Source organism: Vicugna pacos, chromosome 22 (assembly GCF_048564905.1).
Source record: "Vicugna pacos chromosome 22, VicPac4, whole genome shotgun sequence".
Classification (NCBI taxonomy): domain Eukaryota; kingdom Metazoa; phylum Chordata; class Mammalia; order Artiodactyla; family Camelidae; genus Vicugna; species Vicugna pacos.
In genome coordinates, this window is record NC_133008.1 from 27,705,216 (window position 1) to 27,721,378 (window position 16,163).

General features: G+C 59.6%; 3 protein-coding genes across 9 annotated transcripts; 1 reads left to right on the forward strand and 2 right to left on the reverse strand.

The window, feature by feature from the left end:
• Positions 1 to 617: 617 nt before the first annotated feature.
• Positions 618 to 9,249, reverse strand: STXBP2 (syntaxin binding protein 2). The gene is made up of 19 exons (XM_031689850.2): positions 9,118 to 9,249; positions 7,768 to 7,817; positions 7,409 to 7,490; positions 6,816 to 6,892; positions 6,577 to 6,655; positions 6,384 to 6,487; positions 5,704 to 5,852; positions 5,408 to 5,492; positions 5,177 to 5,307; positions 4,971 to 5,078; positions 4,642 to 4,699; positions 4,444 to 4,509; positions 4,267 to 4,347; positions 3,733 to 3,871; positions 3,121 to 3,230; positions 2,214 to 2,309; positions 1,384 to 1,469; positions 1,111 to 1,268; positions 618 to 771 (listed from the first exon to the last, which is right to left on the reverse strand). The coding sequence occupies exons 1-19, from the start codon at positions 9,152 to 9,154 to the stop codon at positions 686 to 688; spliced, it is 1,782 nt and encodes a 593-aa protein (XP_031545710.1). The 5' UTR covers positions 9,155 to 9,249; the 3' UTR covers positions 618 to 685.
• A 1,064-nt stretch (positions 9,250 to 10,313) lies between these two features.
• PCP2 (Purkinje cell protein 2) lies at positions 10,314 to 14,482 on the forward strand. 6 transcript variants are annotated; one of them, XM_072947809.1, is made up of 7 exons: positions 10,314 to 10,399; positions 11,273 to 11,486; positions 12,048 to 12,126; positions 12,490 to 12,584; positions 13,145 to 13,259; positions 13,539 to 13,663; positions 14,300 to 14,482. In XM_072947809.1, the coding sequence occupies exons 2-7, from the start codon at positions 11,475 to 11,477 to the stop codon at positions 14,417 to 14,419; spliced, it is 546 nt and encodes a 181-aa protein (XP_072803910.1). In that variant the 5' UTR covers positions 10,314 to 10,399; positions 11,273 to 11,474; the 3' UTR covers positions 14,420 to 14,482. The 6 variants fall into 6 exon arrangements, with proteins under 6 accessions (XP_072803910.1, XP_072803909.1, XP_072803908.1 ...); XM_072947808.1 differs by having other exon boundaries at positions 10,345 to 10,422; XM_072947807.1 differs by lacking the exon at positions 10,314 to 10,399 and adding an exon at positions 10,502 to 10,608.
• On the reverse strand, positions 14,480 to 16,092 carry PET100 (PET100 cytochrome c oxidase chaperone). Of its 2 annotated transcripts, none has more exons than XM_015241099.3 (4): positions 15,949 to 16,092; positions 15,147 to 15,233; positions 14,947 to 14,979; positions 14,480 to 14,634 (listed from the first exon to the last, which is right to left on the reverse strand). In XM_015241099.3, the coding sequence occupies exons 1-4, from the start codon at positions 15,973 to 15,975 to the stop codon at positions 14,551 to 14,553; spliced, it is 231 nt and encodes a 76-aa protein (XP_015096585.1). In that variant the 5' UTR covers positions 15,976 to 16,092; the 3' UTR covers positions 14,480 to 14,550. The 2 variants fall into 2 exon arrangements, with proteins under 2 accessions (XP_015096585.1, XP_072803913.1); XM_072947812.1 differs by lacking the exon at positions 15,949 to 16,092 and adding an exon at positions 15,568 to 15,925.
• Between the last annotated feature and the right edge of the window lie 71 nt (positions 16,093 to 16,163).

Genomic DNA, 16,163 nt, shown 5'->3' on the forward strand with positions numbered 1-16,163 from the left:
AAGAGGGGAGGAGGATGAGCAGGGAGATGCTAACTCTCTGCGGTAGGAAGCAGGCATCATTGGCTGTTTCTCTGGTCTGTCCTCACACAAATGCAGACGCTGGTCCCAGGGCCTAGAGAAGACCCCTGGCCTTGTGTGTCTCCAGGCCCCATTGAGATCGTTCCTGAAGGGCTAGGGGCAGCTGGCACCCCAATTCCTCCAGTGTGGGCTTGGGGTCCCCCACCACCAGCAGAGTAGATCGGATGCCACGGGGATGCCTGTAATGAGGGATGCTTGTAAATAACACTACTAACAGTCCCATCAGGGAGGCCACAATAACTCTTGTGCCAGTGGAGGGACAGCAGCTGTCATGCTCCTGTGCCGTCAGCTTTCCGGCACCGTCTCCAATCTTCTCTGAGAAGTGGCTGCCATCGCTGGCCTTCTGGAACGGCCCACAAGTTGGCCAAAGCCTAGCAGCTAGTAGATCAGATCTTGGAGCCAATATTCAAATTAGAGCTTAAGACGCCCTCTGGCAGGACGATGGGGTGAGGTGGGGCCTGAGGCACAGGTAGGGAATGGGACTTATGGGAGGCTGCTCAGCATGGCTCCCTTGGGAAGAAAGCAATACGGGCCCCAGCTGGCAGAGAGGAGAGAGGACTTTATTTATCTGAAAAGGGAGAGGGGCAGGTCAGGCGGGGTGGGCGGGTCAGGGCAGGGAGATGTCCTCCAGCTTCTGGTCCAGCGTCTTGAGGTCATCCAGGAAGCGGGTCGGGGTGAGGATGTGCGAGGAGCCTGGCAGGAGGGGAGGGCTGCAGTAGCTGCCTCAGCACGACACCCCCCAGCTGGGGTCCTCGGGAAACCAGGCCCTGACTCTACGGGACTCAGAAGTCTCACCCCTTGGAGACACAGGGGTCCACTCCCAGGTAACCCCTTCCCTGGGAAGCTGAGCCCTGGCCCCTAGGGTGTCTGGCCACTGCCTCTCAACCAGGGCTCCCAGACACCAGCCCTGCAGAGGTTGCATGCTCTGGGGACCCAGAAGACACAGAGCTGTTGGTCCCCCAGGGACCCACACATGGGGAGTCATGTTCCCGGCCCCGCCCCAGCCCAGGGACCCAAGTCCTAGTCACTCACCGATGAGCACCTCCCACTTGCCATCAGTGGCCCTGGTCACCTCGTAGGCAGCCCTCATCTCAGACATCGCCACACCGCCCATGATGTAGACGATAAGCCGGGGCCCCGCCCTTGCCTCCACGCCCGCCTTGTTCTTGTGCCAGTGGCCGAAGCGGGCACTGGGGTGGGGGGGCAGGCAGAGGTCAGGCTGGGCAGCAGGACCCCCCACACCCACCCACACAGGCCTCACCTCCCACGGGGCCTGGGCATGGGTGGGGGCGCCCTGCAACCCACCTGACAGCAGCCTGGGAGCTGGGTGTGGGGGCAGGGTCAGACACGAAGGGCCACAGCTTTCGGTCCAGCCGATCCTCCACAGCATCCTAGGACCGAAGAGGGAGGCTGAGGAGAGGAGCCCAGGCAATGGGGCCCAGGGTCTGGAGGCCCCTCCACTGGGTGTGTTCTTGGGCCAAGATCCCAGTGGACAGCAGCCGCCATCTGCATCTCCAGCCCCTTGGTGACTCAGGACTCCAGGCCCTTCGACACTTAAGGACTCTGCTCCTGCTCAGCTCTGCAGGGACCCAGGAGTCTGAGCCTCCCCCTCCTCAGGGACCCAGGAGCCCAGGCATCCCGGGTCCATGGGGATAAGGGGGCCAAGGTCACTGGCCTCCAAGCAGGCAGAGGTGCCAGGACTCCACACGGACAGCAGAAAGCCAGGAAGTTGGGTCCCTGGCCTGGTCCTTTTTACTGCTGCTGCTTTTGGCTCCCAGGATGGGCAGGGGCTGGCATGAGGAGGACAAATGGGGACCCAGGGAGCTTTCTGGGAGGGGGCAAAAGAAGAGAATAGAGAGGGACAGAGGAGGGGGCCAGCAAGTGGAGAGAAAATGAGGCTCCTCTACAAGGGAGCCCTCTGGCACCCCAATTCCTCCAGCATGGGCTTCGGATCCCCCACTCCCACGCAGAGCAGATCAGATGCCACAGGGATGCCCATAATGAAGGATTTTCCTTTAAGCCCTGGGGCTTAGGACCGTGTGCATGAAGGGAGCTGAATGCTCCCTGGACTAGGGCAGGACCTGGTGGGGGTGGGGGTGGGGGGATGTCAGGCCCCACCCCCCCACCAGCAGTACCTCCATCACATCCTTGATGACCGGGGTCCAGCGGGACAGCTGATAGGTGGGCTCCAAGCGCTCCCTCCGCTCTAGCCGGCTTGAGGTCCCAGAGCCCTACAGATGGGCGGGACAGGGCCGGCGGGGGAATTGGGGAGAAGGAGGTGGGTCATGGGGCTGGGGGCTTGTCTGTCTTGGGGAGGTTGCAGACAAAGGTGGAGAAAGGGAATGGAGAATCAGAAAAAAAGATACAAAGAGGGAGGGAGGGAGGAGGGGAGAGCTAGAAAGAGAGAGGGAAGGGAAAATTAGAGGCAGAAAGAAATACAGTGAGACAGTGAGATAGAACAACAAGAAAGATAAGGACTAAGGCAAAGATGAGGACCGGCGTGGGAGGACACAGAAAACAGGGGAACTGAGAGGCGGCGGACAGGGTGACAGAGCGAGGTCTGGGAGGGAAATGTAGGGGGATGGGCGAGGCAGGAACATGAGAGGCGCCCACAGTCCAGAGGTGGAGGCAGGGTCAGGGAGGTGGGACATGTGGACCAGAGAGGCCAAAGAGGCCAAGCAGAGATCTGAACACAGAAGGCTGCCATGTGCATGCTGTCAGGCTGGTGACTCGGCTGTTCGCCCCCCCCCCCGACTCAGACCACATGCCCCACGCTGCACCACCACCAGGACTGGGGCCTGACTACCCCTTGCCTCCCTGCTTATTGTGTGACCCACAGCTGGGGACAGCCCTGGTGCCCCCTGGTCCCCAGACCCTACTCAGGGCTCTCTGTCCTCCAAGAACCACATCACCCTGTGTATCCCAGCCCTGGTAAGGTGCCCTCCACCCCCCTAGTCACTGCCCCCTGACTCAGTATCCTCTTCCCAGGCCCTCCCATCCACCTTCCGCCCGTTCTCTGGCCCCATGCCAGCTCCCGCATACCCCGGGGTTGGTGACGGTGCCCCCCAGCTGTTCCAGGTTCCGGATGAGGCTGCTGTGTGCCTGCACGTTGGCATGCTGGATCAGCTTGGCCAGGTTCTCCTCACTCACTCCTGGAGGACGGAGATGCATGGCTGACACAGAGGGGACGCTCACAGGGTGGCGGTTGTGGAGTCGGGGGGGTACCGCGGTGGTCATGTGTGCTTCTGGGTTAAGGGGGCTGGGGTGCTGTAGGGAGGTGCCAGGACCATGATGGGGGCGTCCTGCTGTTGGGACACCCTCAGGACCAGGGGATCCCCCAAGGCTGGCACAAGGGAGATTCCTGACATTAGAACTCTGGATGGGAATCCCAGAGAGGGTACTAGATTGAGGCGTCCTCTGGAATCAGTTGCTGGGGACAAATCTGGAGAAGTCATAGATCTGGGGGGGGCCTCTTTGCCAATGGAGGCCAGTGGAAGGGGGCCCAGAGTCCATAGGGGTATCTGTGGGGGCTGGCACGCCTGGGATGTGGGGGCATCCCAAGGACAAGGGAACTGTGGGGCTGAGAGATTCCCAGGATCACTGGAGACTCCGGTGAGTTGGCGGTATACCAAGGCCCCCCTTGCCCCCACCCACCATTCCGTAGAAGGATGTAGAGCAACAGAACCCGGATCTTGTCATAGGCGGGCACCGCGGTGTCCAGCAGCACCGGCACGATCAGCTTCATGGCGTCCTTGAGCTTCTCGCCCTCTGCGTCTGAGCCCATGGCCAAGTCCTGCGGGGCATGGGGGTCAGCCACTACGTGGGGAGGCGGGGCAGGGCAGGGACATCCCCAGGGGCCTTGGCAAGACCTTTGAGCTCCCCTTCATCCTAGTACCAGGTCTCTGAACGGTCTATGTACTCCGCACCTCTTCAAGGCTCCACCCACTGCAGCCCCAGCCTCCTCCCACAGGCCCCGCCCCTCCCACAGACCACACCCCTCACAGGCCCCATCTCCCAAGGCTCTGCCCCAATCCCAGCCTCCTCCCCATAGGCTGCACCCCTCGCACGGGGCACATTTCTCCAAGATCCAGGCCACATCCCTGTCCCAGAAATGCCTCTCCACATGCCCTGCCCCCACGGGCTCCGCCCCTCACTCAGGCCACACCCCCTTCCCCGGGCTCACCCTACCTGCTCCACACTGCACAGCTTCTCCACGCAACCCTTGAAGTGCTTCATGCAGTCGTCGGCTAAATGCAGATGTGTAGAATACTACGGGGTAGGGGTGGGAGTTGGAGTAACAGAGACTGAGTTCAGGTGGAGACCGAGTGACAGATGGAGACGGAGAGGCTCCCCTCCCCCACTCACCTTGTTCAGCTCCTTCTGGTACTGCGGCATCTTTTTCAGGATGTGGGACAGGTCTTTGATGTTGGCCTGGGGACAGGGGCGGAGTGTGAAGGCAGGCCCTGCCCACTAGAGGCCCCGCCCCAGGCTCGCCCCCCTCATCTGTGGGGAGAGCGGCTCTCCTCCCAAGCTGTCCAACCTGAGGAAGGCCCCGCACCCCACCTTGTCGGTGGTCATCCTCTTGCTCTCGCAGAATGTCCTCAGAAGCTCCGTGACCTTCCTGGCGGTGAAAGCGGGCAAGGGTGAGCTTGGGGGCTGATGCCAAGACTGCAGTTTGAGGGCAGAGTTGGGGTCGCACAACCAGGGGATAGGAGCCAGGGGACACGGCCCGTGGGCCAGCTCCCATGGGAGGGGAGTCCACCTGAGGGGTGCGGCTTGTAGAGGGGTGCTCACCCAGAGAGAAAGGCCATGTACCGGGTCCAAAATGGGAGAGGCGGGGTGGGGACCGCGTGTGTAGGGCCCACCCCTGGGTGCCCACCGCGTGCACGCACTTGGACACATCCGCGATGTGCATGTGCCGCAGCTCCACCCACAGGTCATCGTCCTCGTCCAGCAACACGGCCTTCTCCTGGGTCTCGCTGAGCCCTGTGGCCTCATACCTGGGGAAGGTAGAGACACGAGGGTCAGGAGCACCGACCAAGGAAAACGGACCCAGGTCCGCACTGACTACGGAGGGCGAGTTCCGGGCTCCGCCCACCTGTATGTGTCCTGCTCGATGTCCAGCAGGTCATAGGCCATGGCCTGGAACGTGAGCTCATGCAGCAGTGGGGACACCGGGTCGGCCGCCCGGTCCATGATTAGTAGCTGTGAGCGAGTTTTCTCAGGGCCCTGGGGTGGTTGAGGTGGGTAAGGATGAGGATACTGACTCTGACCCTGACCCTGACCCTGGCTGGGGCCTCCCCTCACCTACCCCAGAGAGCCCCCTCACCTCGCCCAGATTGGGAGTGTCTGCCTTGAAGGCGTTCAGCTTAGCTAGGACGGCGTGGGCCAGCTGGGCCGTGTCCTCTGGGCCCCTGGGGGTAGGGTGGACAGACATGGGGGCCTCAGGGTGGGGGTTGGGGAGGGCCAGACACAGACTAGGGGTCAACGATGGGGTTAATTAAGGGGTTAAGGGGGGGAGTCAGGGACCAGGGTGAGGACTGGGGCTGAGGTCAGAAGACAGGTTAAAGGTTGGAAGCAGGATGGGGTCAAGGTCAAGAGGCAGCATCTGGGTGGGGTCCCCACTTGCGATAGCGGATGGCTGGGTACTCTTGCAGGGTGGCACACAGTGTAGCGATCTGCTGGGCCAGCACCTCGAGCTGCCGTGCCCGCTCGCCCGCCCGGAAGGGGCAGTAGAGATTGTAGGTGCTGTGGGGGGCATCCAGGGAGAACACCTGGGAGGACACAGGTGTCAGAACTGCCCAACTCCAGCGGGCACCACCTGCCACTCCCTGGGGCTTCCTCTGGTCTCTGGAGCCAGCTTTGCCATCCAGGGGACAGGCCTGGGGCAGCCTTCAACTACTGTCTAGTGGAGGAGGTGGAGCAGTACCCCAGCCCCCTCCACCTTGCATGGAGACGACTGTGCGGCGTGCTCTATGCTGCCTCCTACAGTTTCCCAGTGGGACAGAACTCCAGGTGCCAGAGCTCATTCTGGTCTGTGTTGGCTCCTTCCCTTTTTTTTTTTTTTTTTAAGTGTGTGTTTGTTTGTTTGTTTTGGTTTGGTCTGGTTTTAGTGGAGGTACTGGGCACTGAACCCAGGACCTCGTGCATGCCAAGCATGTGCTCTCCCACTGAACTACTACCCTCCCCCTCCTTTTCTTTCTGATTCGGTGTCCCCTTTACTTGTCTCAGCATCTGTTTCTGAGGGAACCTGAGACATTTGGTGATGGACTGCCACTCCTGCCCAGGACTAGGCTGGGTTGTACCTGGGCCTCGTAGGGGAGGAAGGCAAGGTGGATCTCTTTCAGCGTCTTCACCACCTTCGCCAGACGGGAGCGGCCCAGCTCACTGAACAGGGGCTCAGGGCAGGCTGGGGTATGCAAGGGAGGGGTATCAGGCCAGAGCAGCCCCCCACAACCCCTCGCCCTGACCCCCATGACCCCCGCTCTCCTCACTCACTGTCGGTGAAGAAGACGTGCGCGGCTTTGTAGGTGAAGGTTGGGGTTCCCCGGAAGTCTGCGATCAGGGCCTGCACCGACTGGGGAATGCAGATACACTCCAGGCCTGGTCCGGTACCCCCAGACCAACCATCCCTTGCCCCAGCCTCCTGGCCGCTGCCTGTTACCCAGATATCCCAGACGTGCACAGAGGCATGCATGCACACACGCATGCGCGCACACACCCGCTCGCATAGGCACCTTCTCCGTGGGGCTCAGCAGGTAAATGGCCTCCAGGCTGGGGATGGGTTCCCGCCGTTTGTTGATGTCCTCAACAACTAGTAGGAATAGAGGAAAGGGCACATGTGGATGGCATTGGGGCCAGGGCACATGGGGAGTCTCAGACTCAGAGAGCTGGACACTTGGGAAGGAAGGTCGGATGCTGGTGGGGGGTGGGGGGGACACTGCACTCCCGGAGGGTCCTAAGCAGGAGGTGCACACTCAAGGGTCACACAGCTCAGAGCTACGTAGGCAGGGTTCTGTGCATTTGGGGTCCCATAGGCATACCCCCTGGGGGTCTCCCATAGAAAGTTACACATTCTAGGGGGTCGCACACTGAGTTCATTCTGGGAGTCCTACACCCAGTCCTTACACCCTGGGGTTCCACACACAGGAGCTGCACAGCTGGGGAGGATGACCCCTTAGGGAGTCCTGTGTGGGAAATCTGCCGATCATGGGCTCCCAAATCATGGCTGTCTGTGTAGGGAGCTGCGTCCTTGGGAGTTCTGGACAATTTGAGGGGATCCCACACTCAAGTCTCATCTGGGCAGCATCGGGTGGGGGTGTCCACTCACTGGTGATGCCCTCAGCCAAGATGTCTGACATCTTGCAGCAGGACGACAAGATGCGCATGCTTGGGTGGTCCATGATGAGCACCTGTGCAGACAGATGGACAGAAGGACTGGCAGACAGACAAGAGGTCGGGAGAAGCTGAAACTGCCCCTGAGGAGGGGCTGGGGCAGTGGGCAGTCCTGACAGCTTCAAGAGCGGGTTGAACGAGAGGACCCAGAACCCCTTCCCCACCCCACCCATCCCAGACCCGCTCACCTGATCCCACCCCTGTGGACCAGTGGCCTCCTTGGGGAGCTGGAGGGAGTCCCACATTCAGGGCCCCCCACATGGGTTTGAACAAGGCGTTTTGTCTTGCCCCTACCTTCCACTCCCCATCCTTCTTGACACTCCGAATGACTCCGCTCAGAATTTCTGCAAGGGAGTGAGTAATGGGCTCAGGATGCTGGATCCCCCGGCCCCACCATGCCCCCAGACCTTCTGGGTCCTGAGCTGGATCTCCATCTTAACTCCCATTTACTCCTCCCCCTAGTCCTGTGAGGTAGCTCCTGGTGTCACCTCCAACTTATAGACAGGACACTGAGGTTCAGAGAGGAGAGATAAGTTACCTAAGCACCCTCAGCACCTAAGTGGCTGAGTTGCCTGGGGCATAAGTAGCCACAAGATAAATATGTTTTAGATAAAAGAATACTTGGAAAGTCAGGACTCACATAACAGGTCTACTTGCCTCCAGAGCTGGGTTCTCAGCCTCCCTATCTGCTACTTGAGTTCTCCTGGTGGATTTCAGCCACACCCTCATTCCACCTCCATCAGTTTCCCCTAGCCTAGAACGCTGGGCCCCTGGATCCCTGCTCTGAGGCATTCCTGACTGTGGTTAACCGGTCACCCAACTCCAGCCTCAGTTTCCTCATCTGTTAAAATGTAATCAGTGGCTTTCCTGTCTCCCTTTTAATCCTTGTGTGGGAGGCTCCTTTTTTTTAGTTAGGATGCTGGGGATCTGAGCCACATTCTGCCCTGCTTAGCAGAGGGAGGAGGCAGAAGGGACTGGGCCGCCCCGCCCAGCAAGTGTCCTGTCCATTGTTATCAGGACCGCCAGGGCGGAAGCAGCGGAGGCCGCAACTACCGGAGGTGGGGGAGGGGGCGACCTCCTTCCTTCCCCCAAGAACCAGGCTCGCACGGCCTGGACGCCTGGGTCCTCAGGCTGCATGGTGCTCTTGGGGACCGGGCAAGCAGGAAGGCATCCCCAATCCTTCGACCCAGATAGGGGCCTGGACACGCCTCCTGAGCACTCTCATCACCTGGGGTCGCTCATCAGCGCACCAGCCCGGCGCCAGTCCGTCCTTACCACGGGGCCCCAAGTGTCCAGCCCCTCTGACTTTGCCCGGCTTAGAGACCCGGGAGTATGGGTGTCCAGCTGTGCTCTACCCCAGCAGACACCCTAGGGAGCCCAGGAGTTCGGGTCCCGGCGCTGGCTTGCGTCACCCTTAGTCTGATCCCCTTGGATCCCCGGTGTCCAGTCTCCCAACTTTGTTCCATTCCCTCGCTGGAGATCCGGGACGTCCAGCTGGGGCCACGTCCCCGCCTGCCTCCTCGAGGGTCAGGTGCCGACGCCCAGCCCAGTCCCCAACTCCCCGCCGCCTGGGTCCCAGAGTCTGTGCGCCCCCGCCCCCCGCCCCCAGGGGCCGCAAGAGCCCGTCCCCGGGGCCGCACTCACTTTCCCCCACCACAGCCTTCAGCCCCGAGGGCGCCATCTTCCCCCAGGGGCGCCGCCGCTTCCGGGTCTGTCCCAAGGTTGGGGCGTGGCCCTGCGCGTCATCCCTGTGGACCCCGCCCGGCGGGACCTGGCCCCGCCCCCTGCGCACCTGGCCCCGCCCCGCCGTCGGGTCTCGGGGAAGATGGGTTCCTCGCTGAGCCCACGGGCAGAGGCGTCCGCGCAGAAGCGCAGGGAGCCGCCGGAAGGGCACACCCCGACGACAAGCTCACAGGCGTGAGCTCAGACAAACTTCCCTAGCTTGTGTGCAGCGAGAACGTGGGATCACAGGACAATAATAACCCCTTAATCCTCCCCAGGCTTAGTCCCAACCCGCCAGAAGTTTCTGTGTTTGATGGGTACTGTGTGTCCACCCGGAACCGCGGGGCCGCAAACCGGGACCCACTTACCTTCTGTATCCGAGTTTAGCAGCAGCAGCGGGCTTGAGCGACATTTGATAAACTGAGGCGGAGACCTGGAGGGTTGGGTTGGCGGTAAGCCGGCACCTACTGTGTGCCAGGGACCTGTTTCAGATTCGCCGTCGATCCTGCCAGAGACCCTGAAAGGGAGTGCAGGATAGACAATGAAACCGCAGCTCGGCCGGACCCTTGTTTGAGGCCACCTGCTGAGTAGGCCTATTGAGATTTGAAACACGAGTCTGTCCCGGGAGGTATGCTTGGCACTACACTTCAGATACACACGTGGATTCAGTGGCATGCTCTTCCGCTTGCACGCGCGCGCGCGCGCGCACACACACAACCTCCTCAAGTCACACTCCACTGGAAATTTTAGGGCCTGCCCCTGCTGTGCGCCAGCAAAGGGCTGATACCTCTTCACATAGACCCAGACGGCAGCGCCCATACAAATGAGGTCCTGGATTTAAAGTGTGACGCACATGCGCGAATGCAGACTCCCGAACTGGTTCAGTCCTGAACTGATGCTTTTATTTGGCTACATTTATTAAGAGTCGGCCAGATGCCACTTAATGGGACAGGCATGGAACCCACGAGAGTGAATAAAACCAGAAGGCCTGCCAGACAGCACTTTAAAGTTGAATGGAGGAGATGGGGACAGAAATCATCAATTATGCCATAAGAAAATAAACAGGAACCTGACAGCAAGTGCCGCTGGGGAAGGGGGGAGCTTTATGGGGGGTAGTACCAGAGGAGTACCCTGAGGGGTGGCCTTGAGGCTTAATCCTGAACAATACCAGGAAACAACCATGTGGAGAGAAGCAGGGGATGAGGTCAGAGGAGTGCTTGGAGTGAGGTGAGGGTGGGGAAGGGGGGCCGGCAGGACGTGAGGTGGGAGGGGCTGCAGAGGCCAGACCTCAGTGGAACGTGGTAGGACTAACCCAGCCTAATTTACCTGGGATTGGGAAATTCCCGGGACCCAGGACTTTCAGCGCTAATGCTGAGACAGTCTAGGGCAAATCAGGATGGCTGGTCCCCGTAGGTAGGAGTTTGGGGTTTTCTTTCCTTTTTCCTTCTCTTTGTTTCTGTTTCTTTCTTTCTCTCTTTCTCCCCCTCCCTCCCTCCTTTCCTCTCTTTCTCTCTCTTTCATGGCTTGATTGAGACATAATTCACATGGTGTACAACTCGCCCACTCTGAGAGTACAATTCAATGGCTTTTAGCATATTCACAGTTGTACATCCATCACCAGTCAATTTTAGAACATTCCCATTATTCCAAGGTGTTCAGGTTTTCTCCTGAGGACAATGGGGGCCAAGGGAGAGTTCTGAGCGGGGGAAGGAGGGGACCCCTGCAGCCCCTGGGGGCACAGATGGATTGCAGGGGCAAAGGGGGAAGCTGGGTGACCCTGAGGAAGCCAGGACCCCCTCTAGCTTCTCAGCCTGTCTCCTGGTGGTGAGAATCTGTAGGGTCTACTGCCCCTCACTGTACTCAGTGAGGGTGACCAGGGTCCACTGCTGTTATAGGCTAAAGGGTGCTCTGCCCACCTGCTGGGGGAAAATGTATATTGAAGCCCTAACACTCAGTACCTTAGGAGGTGCTTTTATTTGGAAATAAGGTCATTGCAGGCACAATTAGTAAAGATGAGGTTGTACTGCAGTGGGGTGAGTCCCTAATGCAGTACAACTGGTACCCATGTCTGTGACAGCTGCATGAAGACAAGGACACGGGGGAACATCTGTGATGACAGAGGTAGAGACTGAAGTCCTACCACTGCAAGCCAAGGAACACCAAGGTCTGCCCGCAACCACCAGAACCCGGGGAGAGAAAAGGAGAGCTCCTCTCCTCCAGGTTGTAGGAGCACAACCCCGCCGACACCTTGATTCCAGATTTCTGGCTTCCAGGACTGTATGACAACAAATGTATGTTGCTCTAAGCAGCCCAGTTTGTGATGCTTTGTTAAGGCAGCCCAGGAAACTCATTCACCCATGGGGGAGCATGGCGTCAGAGTCTTGGGGCCATGGAGAAGTTGTGAATGTGGGCTCTGGATGGAGGACGGCTGCCTGGGGAGGAGGACCAAGTTTTGCACTTGAGCAGGGATGGTGATGGTGTGGCCTGTTGATTCTGAGAAGAAACTCTAATTGGTTTCCAGCAAGGCATCTTAGGGAGGGATGGGGTGCAGGGGGTCCTCCCAGCAGCATCTTCTCCCGGGGCACTGTGGGAAAGCCACAGCTCTTGGGGGAGGGAGCAGGGGCTTTCCTCCTTGCCTCCTGTCCCCTCTCTGGGCTGGGGTGACAGATCAGAAAAGACAGCTCAACTTGGCATTGGTGGTGGAGAGACAGGAGTCCCAGACTTTCTTGTCTTGGGGCCTGGAGGGGGAGCCAGAGCCAGGAACAGTGAGTAGAGGAAGGGGTGGAGGTAGGCTAGCTGGTGGCACTGCAGGAGCCCTGCGACCCAGCTTCCTCTTCTCCCACCACCTGCAGATGGTAACTGTGTTTCCAGCAGATGCGGATGGGCAAGACGGGAAGTGGCAGCAGGAACACCCTACACTGTTTCCCAATGGTGGGCTGCAGAGCTCACCTGAGCTGCCCTACTGACCTGTCCTCTCCCTGCCCTGCCCAGCCAGCCCAAGCTCCCCGCTCTGGGGACACTGCTCTGGTGGACCACTGCATCCCACTTGAAAGTCCTTACGGCCCAGTGAGTCCTGTTGGGCCAGCAAGGTCCAAACCCAGGTCACCCTGCCTCCTACCCCAACGGCCGCCCCAGCATCACGCTGCAAAAACAATTATCTGGATCATCTTTATGGGGCTTAAGCTTGGGTGGGAGCAGATGGGGTATGAGCTGCGGATTTGGGGTTGGGTATCTGCTCCCCCCGCCCACACCCCAGGCTCCTAAAAAGCCTTCTCTGTCACGGGGCCGGGGCAGAGGCCAGCAGAGACAGGGACAGGGCCCAGGGGAGGGGAGCACGGACCATGATGGACCAGGAAGAGGAGGATGGGGGCTCGGCTGCCTGCGACAAGGTAAGCAGGCCCCGCCCCCACACCGCCTCCAACTCAAGGGCCCATGAATGACACGACTAATTAGTTTGTATGGCACCTAATTAGCAAGGGGGTCTCCTGGGACCCCTGACCCCATTGCTGCTCAAGATGGTGCAGGTGGTGGGAGGGTCCAGGGGTCTATAACCCAAACCCAGGACAGGGGTCAGGGTTCTCAGCGCAGACCCCCGTGAGGTGGGGGATGCTGGGATTCGGGAGCGTTCCCCTGGCTCATATCCCAGCCCCCAAGCCACCAGGCAGTCAGGCCCTAATCTAGGACGGCAGGATGCTGGCCCGGGTACCTCTCCCTTGAGGCAGCATCACGTGAAGTGGCCCTGCTGGAAGGGTCCCTGGGCTGGGGTTGGAAAGGAGACTTGTCTCATTCAGAGCAGCTCTGCTGAGCAGCACATCGGTGGGGACCATGGTGAGCGCCACGGAGGAAGGCAGGGCAGGCCTGGGGTCAGGTGGCAGCCGGCTGGTGAGGAGGGGAGTGGAGGGGTCTCCCAGCTGACCAGCCAGCTGGACTGAGTTTGTCTGTCCCCCAGGCAGGCTCCCCGGACCAGGAGGGCTTCTTCAACTTGCTGAGCCACGTGCAGGGTGGCCGGATGGAAGAGCAGCGCTGCTCGCTGCAGGCGGGGCCGGGCCCAACCTCCGAGAGTGGTGAGACTGGGCAGGGGGTGTATGGTAGGGGATGTGATGTCTGAGGGGTGTGAATGGGCACAAGGCAAGGGGCTACCTGGGGGACCTATGGGTGAGAGTCAGAAAGTGAGCAGGTAAGTGAAGAGAGATGCCTGTGGGTCTGGGAGCCTGGGGGTTAGCGGGAGAGACAAGCATGCTTCCTGGAGGATGTGAGTTGGGGTGGAGGGGTGGGTTGGGGGCTTCAGCCCGGCTGTGTCCCCTGGAGCCTGAGTTCACCTCTGTGGCCTCTGCTCCATGCAGAGAGTGGCCCTGCCCCCGAGATGGATAGTCTCATGGACATGCTGGCCAGTACCCAGGGCCGCCGCATGGATGACCAGCGTGTGACAGTCAGTGCCCTGCCTGGCTTCCAGCCTTTGGGCCCCAAGGTAGGTGATGGTCTGTGGGAGCTGTAGAGAGACCAGACAGGCTGAGACCTCGCACCCTGCCTCCCACCCCCAGGCAGGAGTGCGTGGGGCCCCACCCCAACCTCTGTTCATCACATGTTCCTGGGAGCCATGCCTGGAAGAAGCGCCCGCCCTGGGCCCCTGCTGGTCACAAGGCCGATCCAATACCCCAGCTCAGAGGGAGGATGAAGGCCCAGACAGGGCTGAGATGGGACCAAGGTCATGCAGGGGGCATGTAGAAGTCAAAGCCGTGGTGGGAACCCAATGGTCCTGCCCCCAAGTCTGAGAGCTTCAAGGAGGCCAGAGAGAATAGACACTCCCCCTTCCTGGGAAGACTCCCCTAGGGTGGAGGGACACATCTGTCACCACTGTGTCTATGTCACACGTACTCAACCACAGCTTGGGTTCTGACCAAGATCCCAGTGAGATCCCCAAGACCCACCAGCTTCCACCCAAATGCCACCCCAAATATTGAGTAACTACGAGACACAGAAGCTCAGGGATGGTGAGGGAAGATGGGGCAGGGCAGGGCGTGGGTGGCCACCTGCACCCTCCTTGCAATGTTTATGTCCCCTCTGACCAGTCCCTCCCTCTGCCTGACCCCATCTTCATCCACAGGATGGAGCGCAGAAACGAGCCGGGACCCTCAGCCCCCAACCCCTCCTCACCCCTCAGGACCCGACTGCTCTCAGCTTCCGTCGGAACAGCAGCCCCCAGCCCCAGACACAAGCCCCCTGAGGGCCTGAGGCATCCTGGGCCCCACGTGGCCCCCGAAAGCAGACAATAAAACACTTCCACGAGTGACAAAAGAATTGTGTGTGTGTGTTATTTTGTGGGTGGAAGGGCTAGGACTCAGGCACTTGGAGGTCTCAGGAGCTCTGCTGGGCAGCACGAAGGAGCTTCTCCTCTCGCTGTTTCCGTATCCTCTCTTTGAATTCTTCTAGCTCTTGGCGCTGGGGAAGTGGGCGGGGTGGGAAGGAAGGAGGGGCATACACACCTCAGGGCCTGGACCTCTTTCCCACCACTCTACCCCCTAACCCCCAAGACCATGGCTTGAGCTCAGTGCCTACACAGTGCCAATTACAACCATTGTTCAAGTGAGAACAGCTTCAATCTTCAGGAAAAGGGTAATAAGAAACTCATGTGTCCCTCCACTGTCAGTTCTCTGTCCATGACTGAGGCTAAAATTTTCATTTGAGTCCACCATGGCCACAAGGTCCCAGGGCCCTGCATCCTCTGGTGGGAGGGAAGACAATGTGGCTTACCTGGTCCTCCTTCTCAGGTGGCCACAGCTCCCTCTGTAGGGACAAAGTCACAGCTGGAGCCACAAGCTAGAAGCCTTCAGAGCCCTACACCCAGGACAGGGTTAATCCATGGGAGGCAGACACTGGTCCCCAGCAAGTTGGTGCCCCATTCCCTCCCCCACCCCCTGGAATGAACCCATGACCACTCTCCCTGTGCCCACCTTGCGCTGTATGACATAGTGCTCAAACCACTCTGCCTGATTGGCAATCCAAAACATAGCCACAGGGAAGGTGAGGTAGACGGTCATCTGGAAGGGCAGGGGCAAGATGAGCAAAGCCAGGAATTACTCCCCCTCTCACCCTGTGCAGAGGTTGCTCAGAGCCTGGAAGAGCATCCTCTGGCAGAGACCAGGGGTGCCTCCCCAGAACCCCTGCCAAGAACCCCACCAAGGGTACAGAAGCCACACACTTTAAAGTCTAGCCCCCATAATCCAAAAGCTCTTATTGCTAAAAGCCACCCCCTCCCCAAGTCTGGAAGGCTTCCTCTCAAAGGACACACACACGCACACTCACCAGCCCCAGGCGCACAAGAGCTCATACATACTACAATAAAGGTATCTCTTTGAAACCTCATTATCCTACCCCCCAGTCAGATCCTGGAGCAACCCCAGATCCAGAAGGTCTCATTCTTCAGTCTACTGTCCTAAGCCTAGGAGTCTGCCTATCAAAGAGACGCACACACACTGTAAGTCCAAGAGCTCCCCCAGGGTCTGAAGGCTTCCTTCTTAGAGCCCCCTTCCCAGATCACCCCTCTCGGAGGGCTTTCCTCACATCAACCTTCTCAGAGCCCCGAACCCAGCGCCCCCTCCTCCGAGTTTTCAACCATAAAAGTTCCCTTTCAAATCTCAGGAGCTTTCGTCCCAGAACGCCCTCTCTCCGAGGCCCCACTTTTCAGAGCCTCCTCCTCCTCCTCCTCCAGGAAAACCCGGCGCCAGCCGTCCAACCACTCTGGTGCTCACTGACCCGAAACACCTCCAGCTTCACCCCCATCTTGCTCCTCCGAGGCTTCAACGCCGCTTCCGCCCAAAGCCAACCAAGAAGCAACACAGCAGCTCATTGGGAGTCCGACGGCTCCACTGCTGAACCTGATTGGTCCGAGGAGCTACAGGGTAACGTCATCATCGGGCGCTTCTCTGCCTCCGGTAGCTGGCAAAAGTCAACAACGCAGGCCGCGCAGT

Excerpts from the sequence above, each read along its gene's own strand:
- STXBP2 (XM_031689850.2), bottom strand. The coding sequence starts at position 9,154 with ATGGCGCCCTCGGGGCTGAAGGCTGTGGTGGGGGAAA. Across the intron at positions 4,348-4,443 it reads ACCAGAAGGAGCTGAACAAG|TATTCTACACATCTGCATTT; the intron begins GTGAGTGGGGGA and ends CCTACCCCGTAG. Across the intron at positions 772-1,110 it reads CAAGTGGGAGGTGCTCATCG|GCTCCTCGCACATCCTCACC; the intron begins GTGAGTGACTAG and ends CCCTCCTGCCAG.
- PCP2 (XM_072947809.1), top strand. Across the intron at positions 13,260-13,538 it reads GGGCCCAACCTCCGAGAGTG|AGAGTGGCCCTGCCCCCGAG; the intron begins GTGAGACTGGGC and ends TGCTCCATGCAG. Across the intron at positions 13,664-14,299 it reads TCCAGCCTTTGGGCCCCAAG|GATGGAGCGCAGAAACGAGC; the intron begins GTAGGTGATGGT and ends CTTCATCCACAG.
- PET100 (XM_072947812.1), bottom strand. The coding sequence starts at position 15,612 with ATGAGACCTTCTGGATCTGGGGTTGCTCCAGGATCTGACTGGGGG. Across the intron at positions 15,234-15,567 it reads CTCCAGGATCTGACTGGGGG|ATGACCGTCTACCTCACCTT; the intron begins GTAGGATAATGA and ends CTGCCCTTCCAG. Across the intron at positions 14,980-15,146 it reads ACTATGTCATACAGCGCAAG|AGGGAGCTGTGGCCACCTGA; the intron begins GTGGGCACAGGG and ends TTGTCCCTACAG.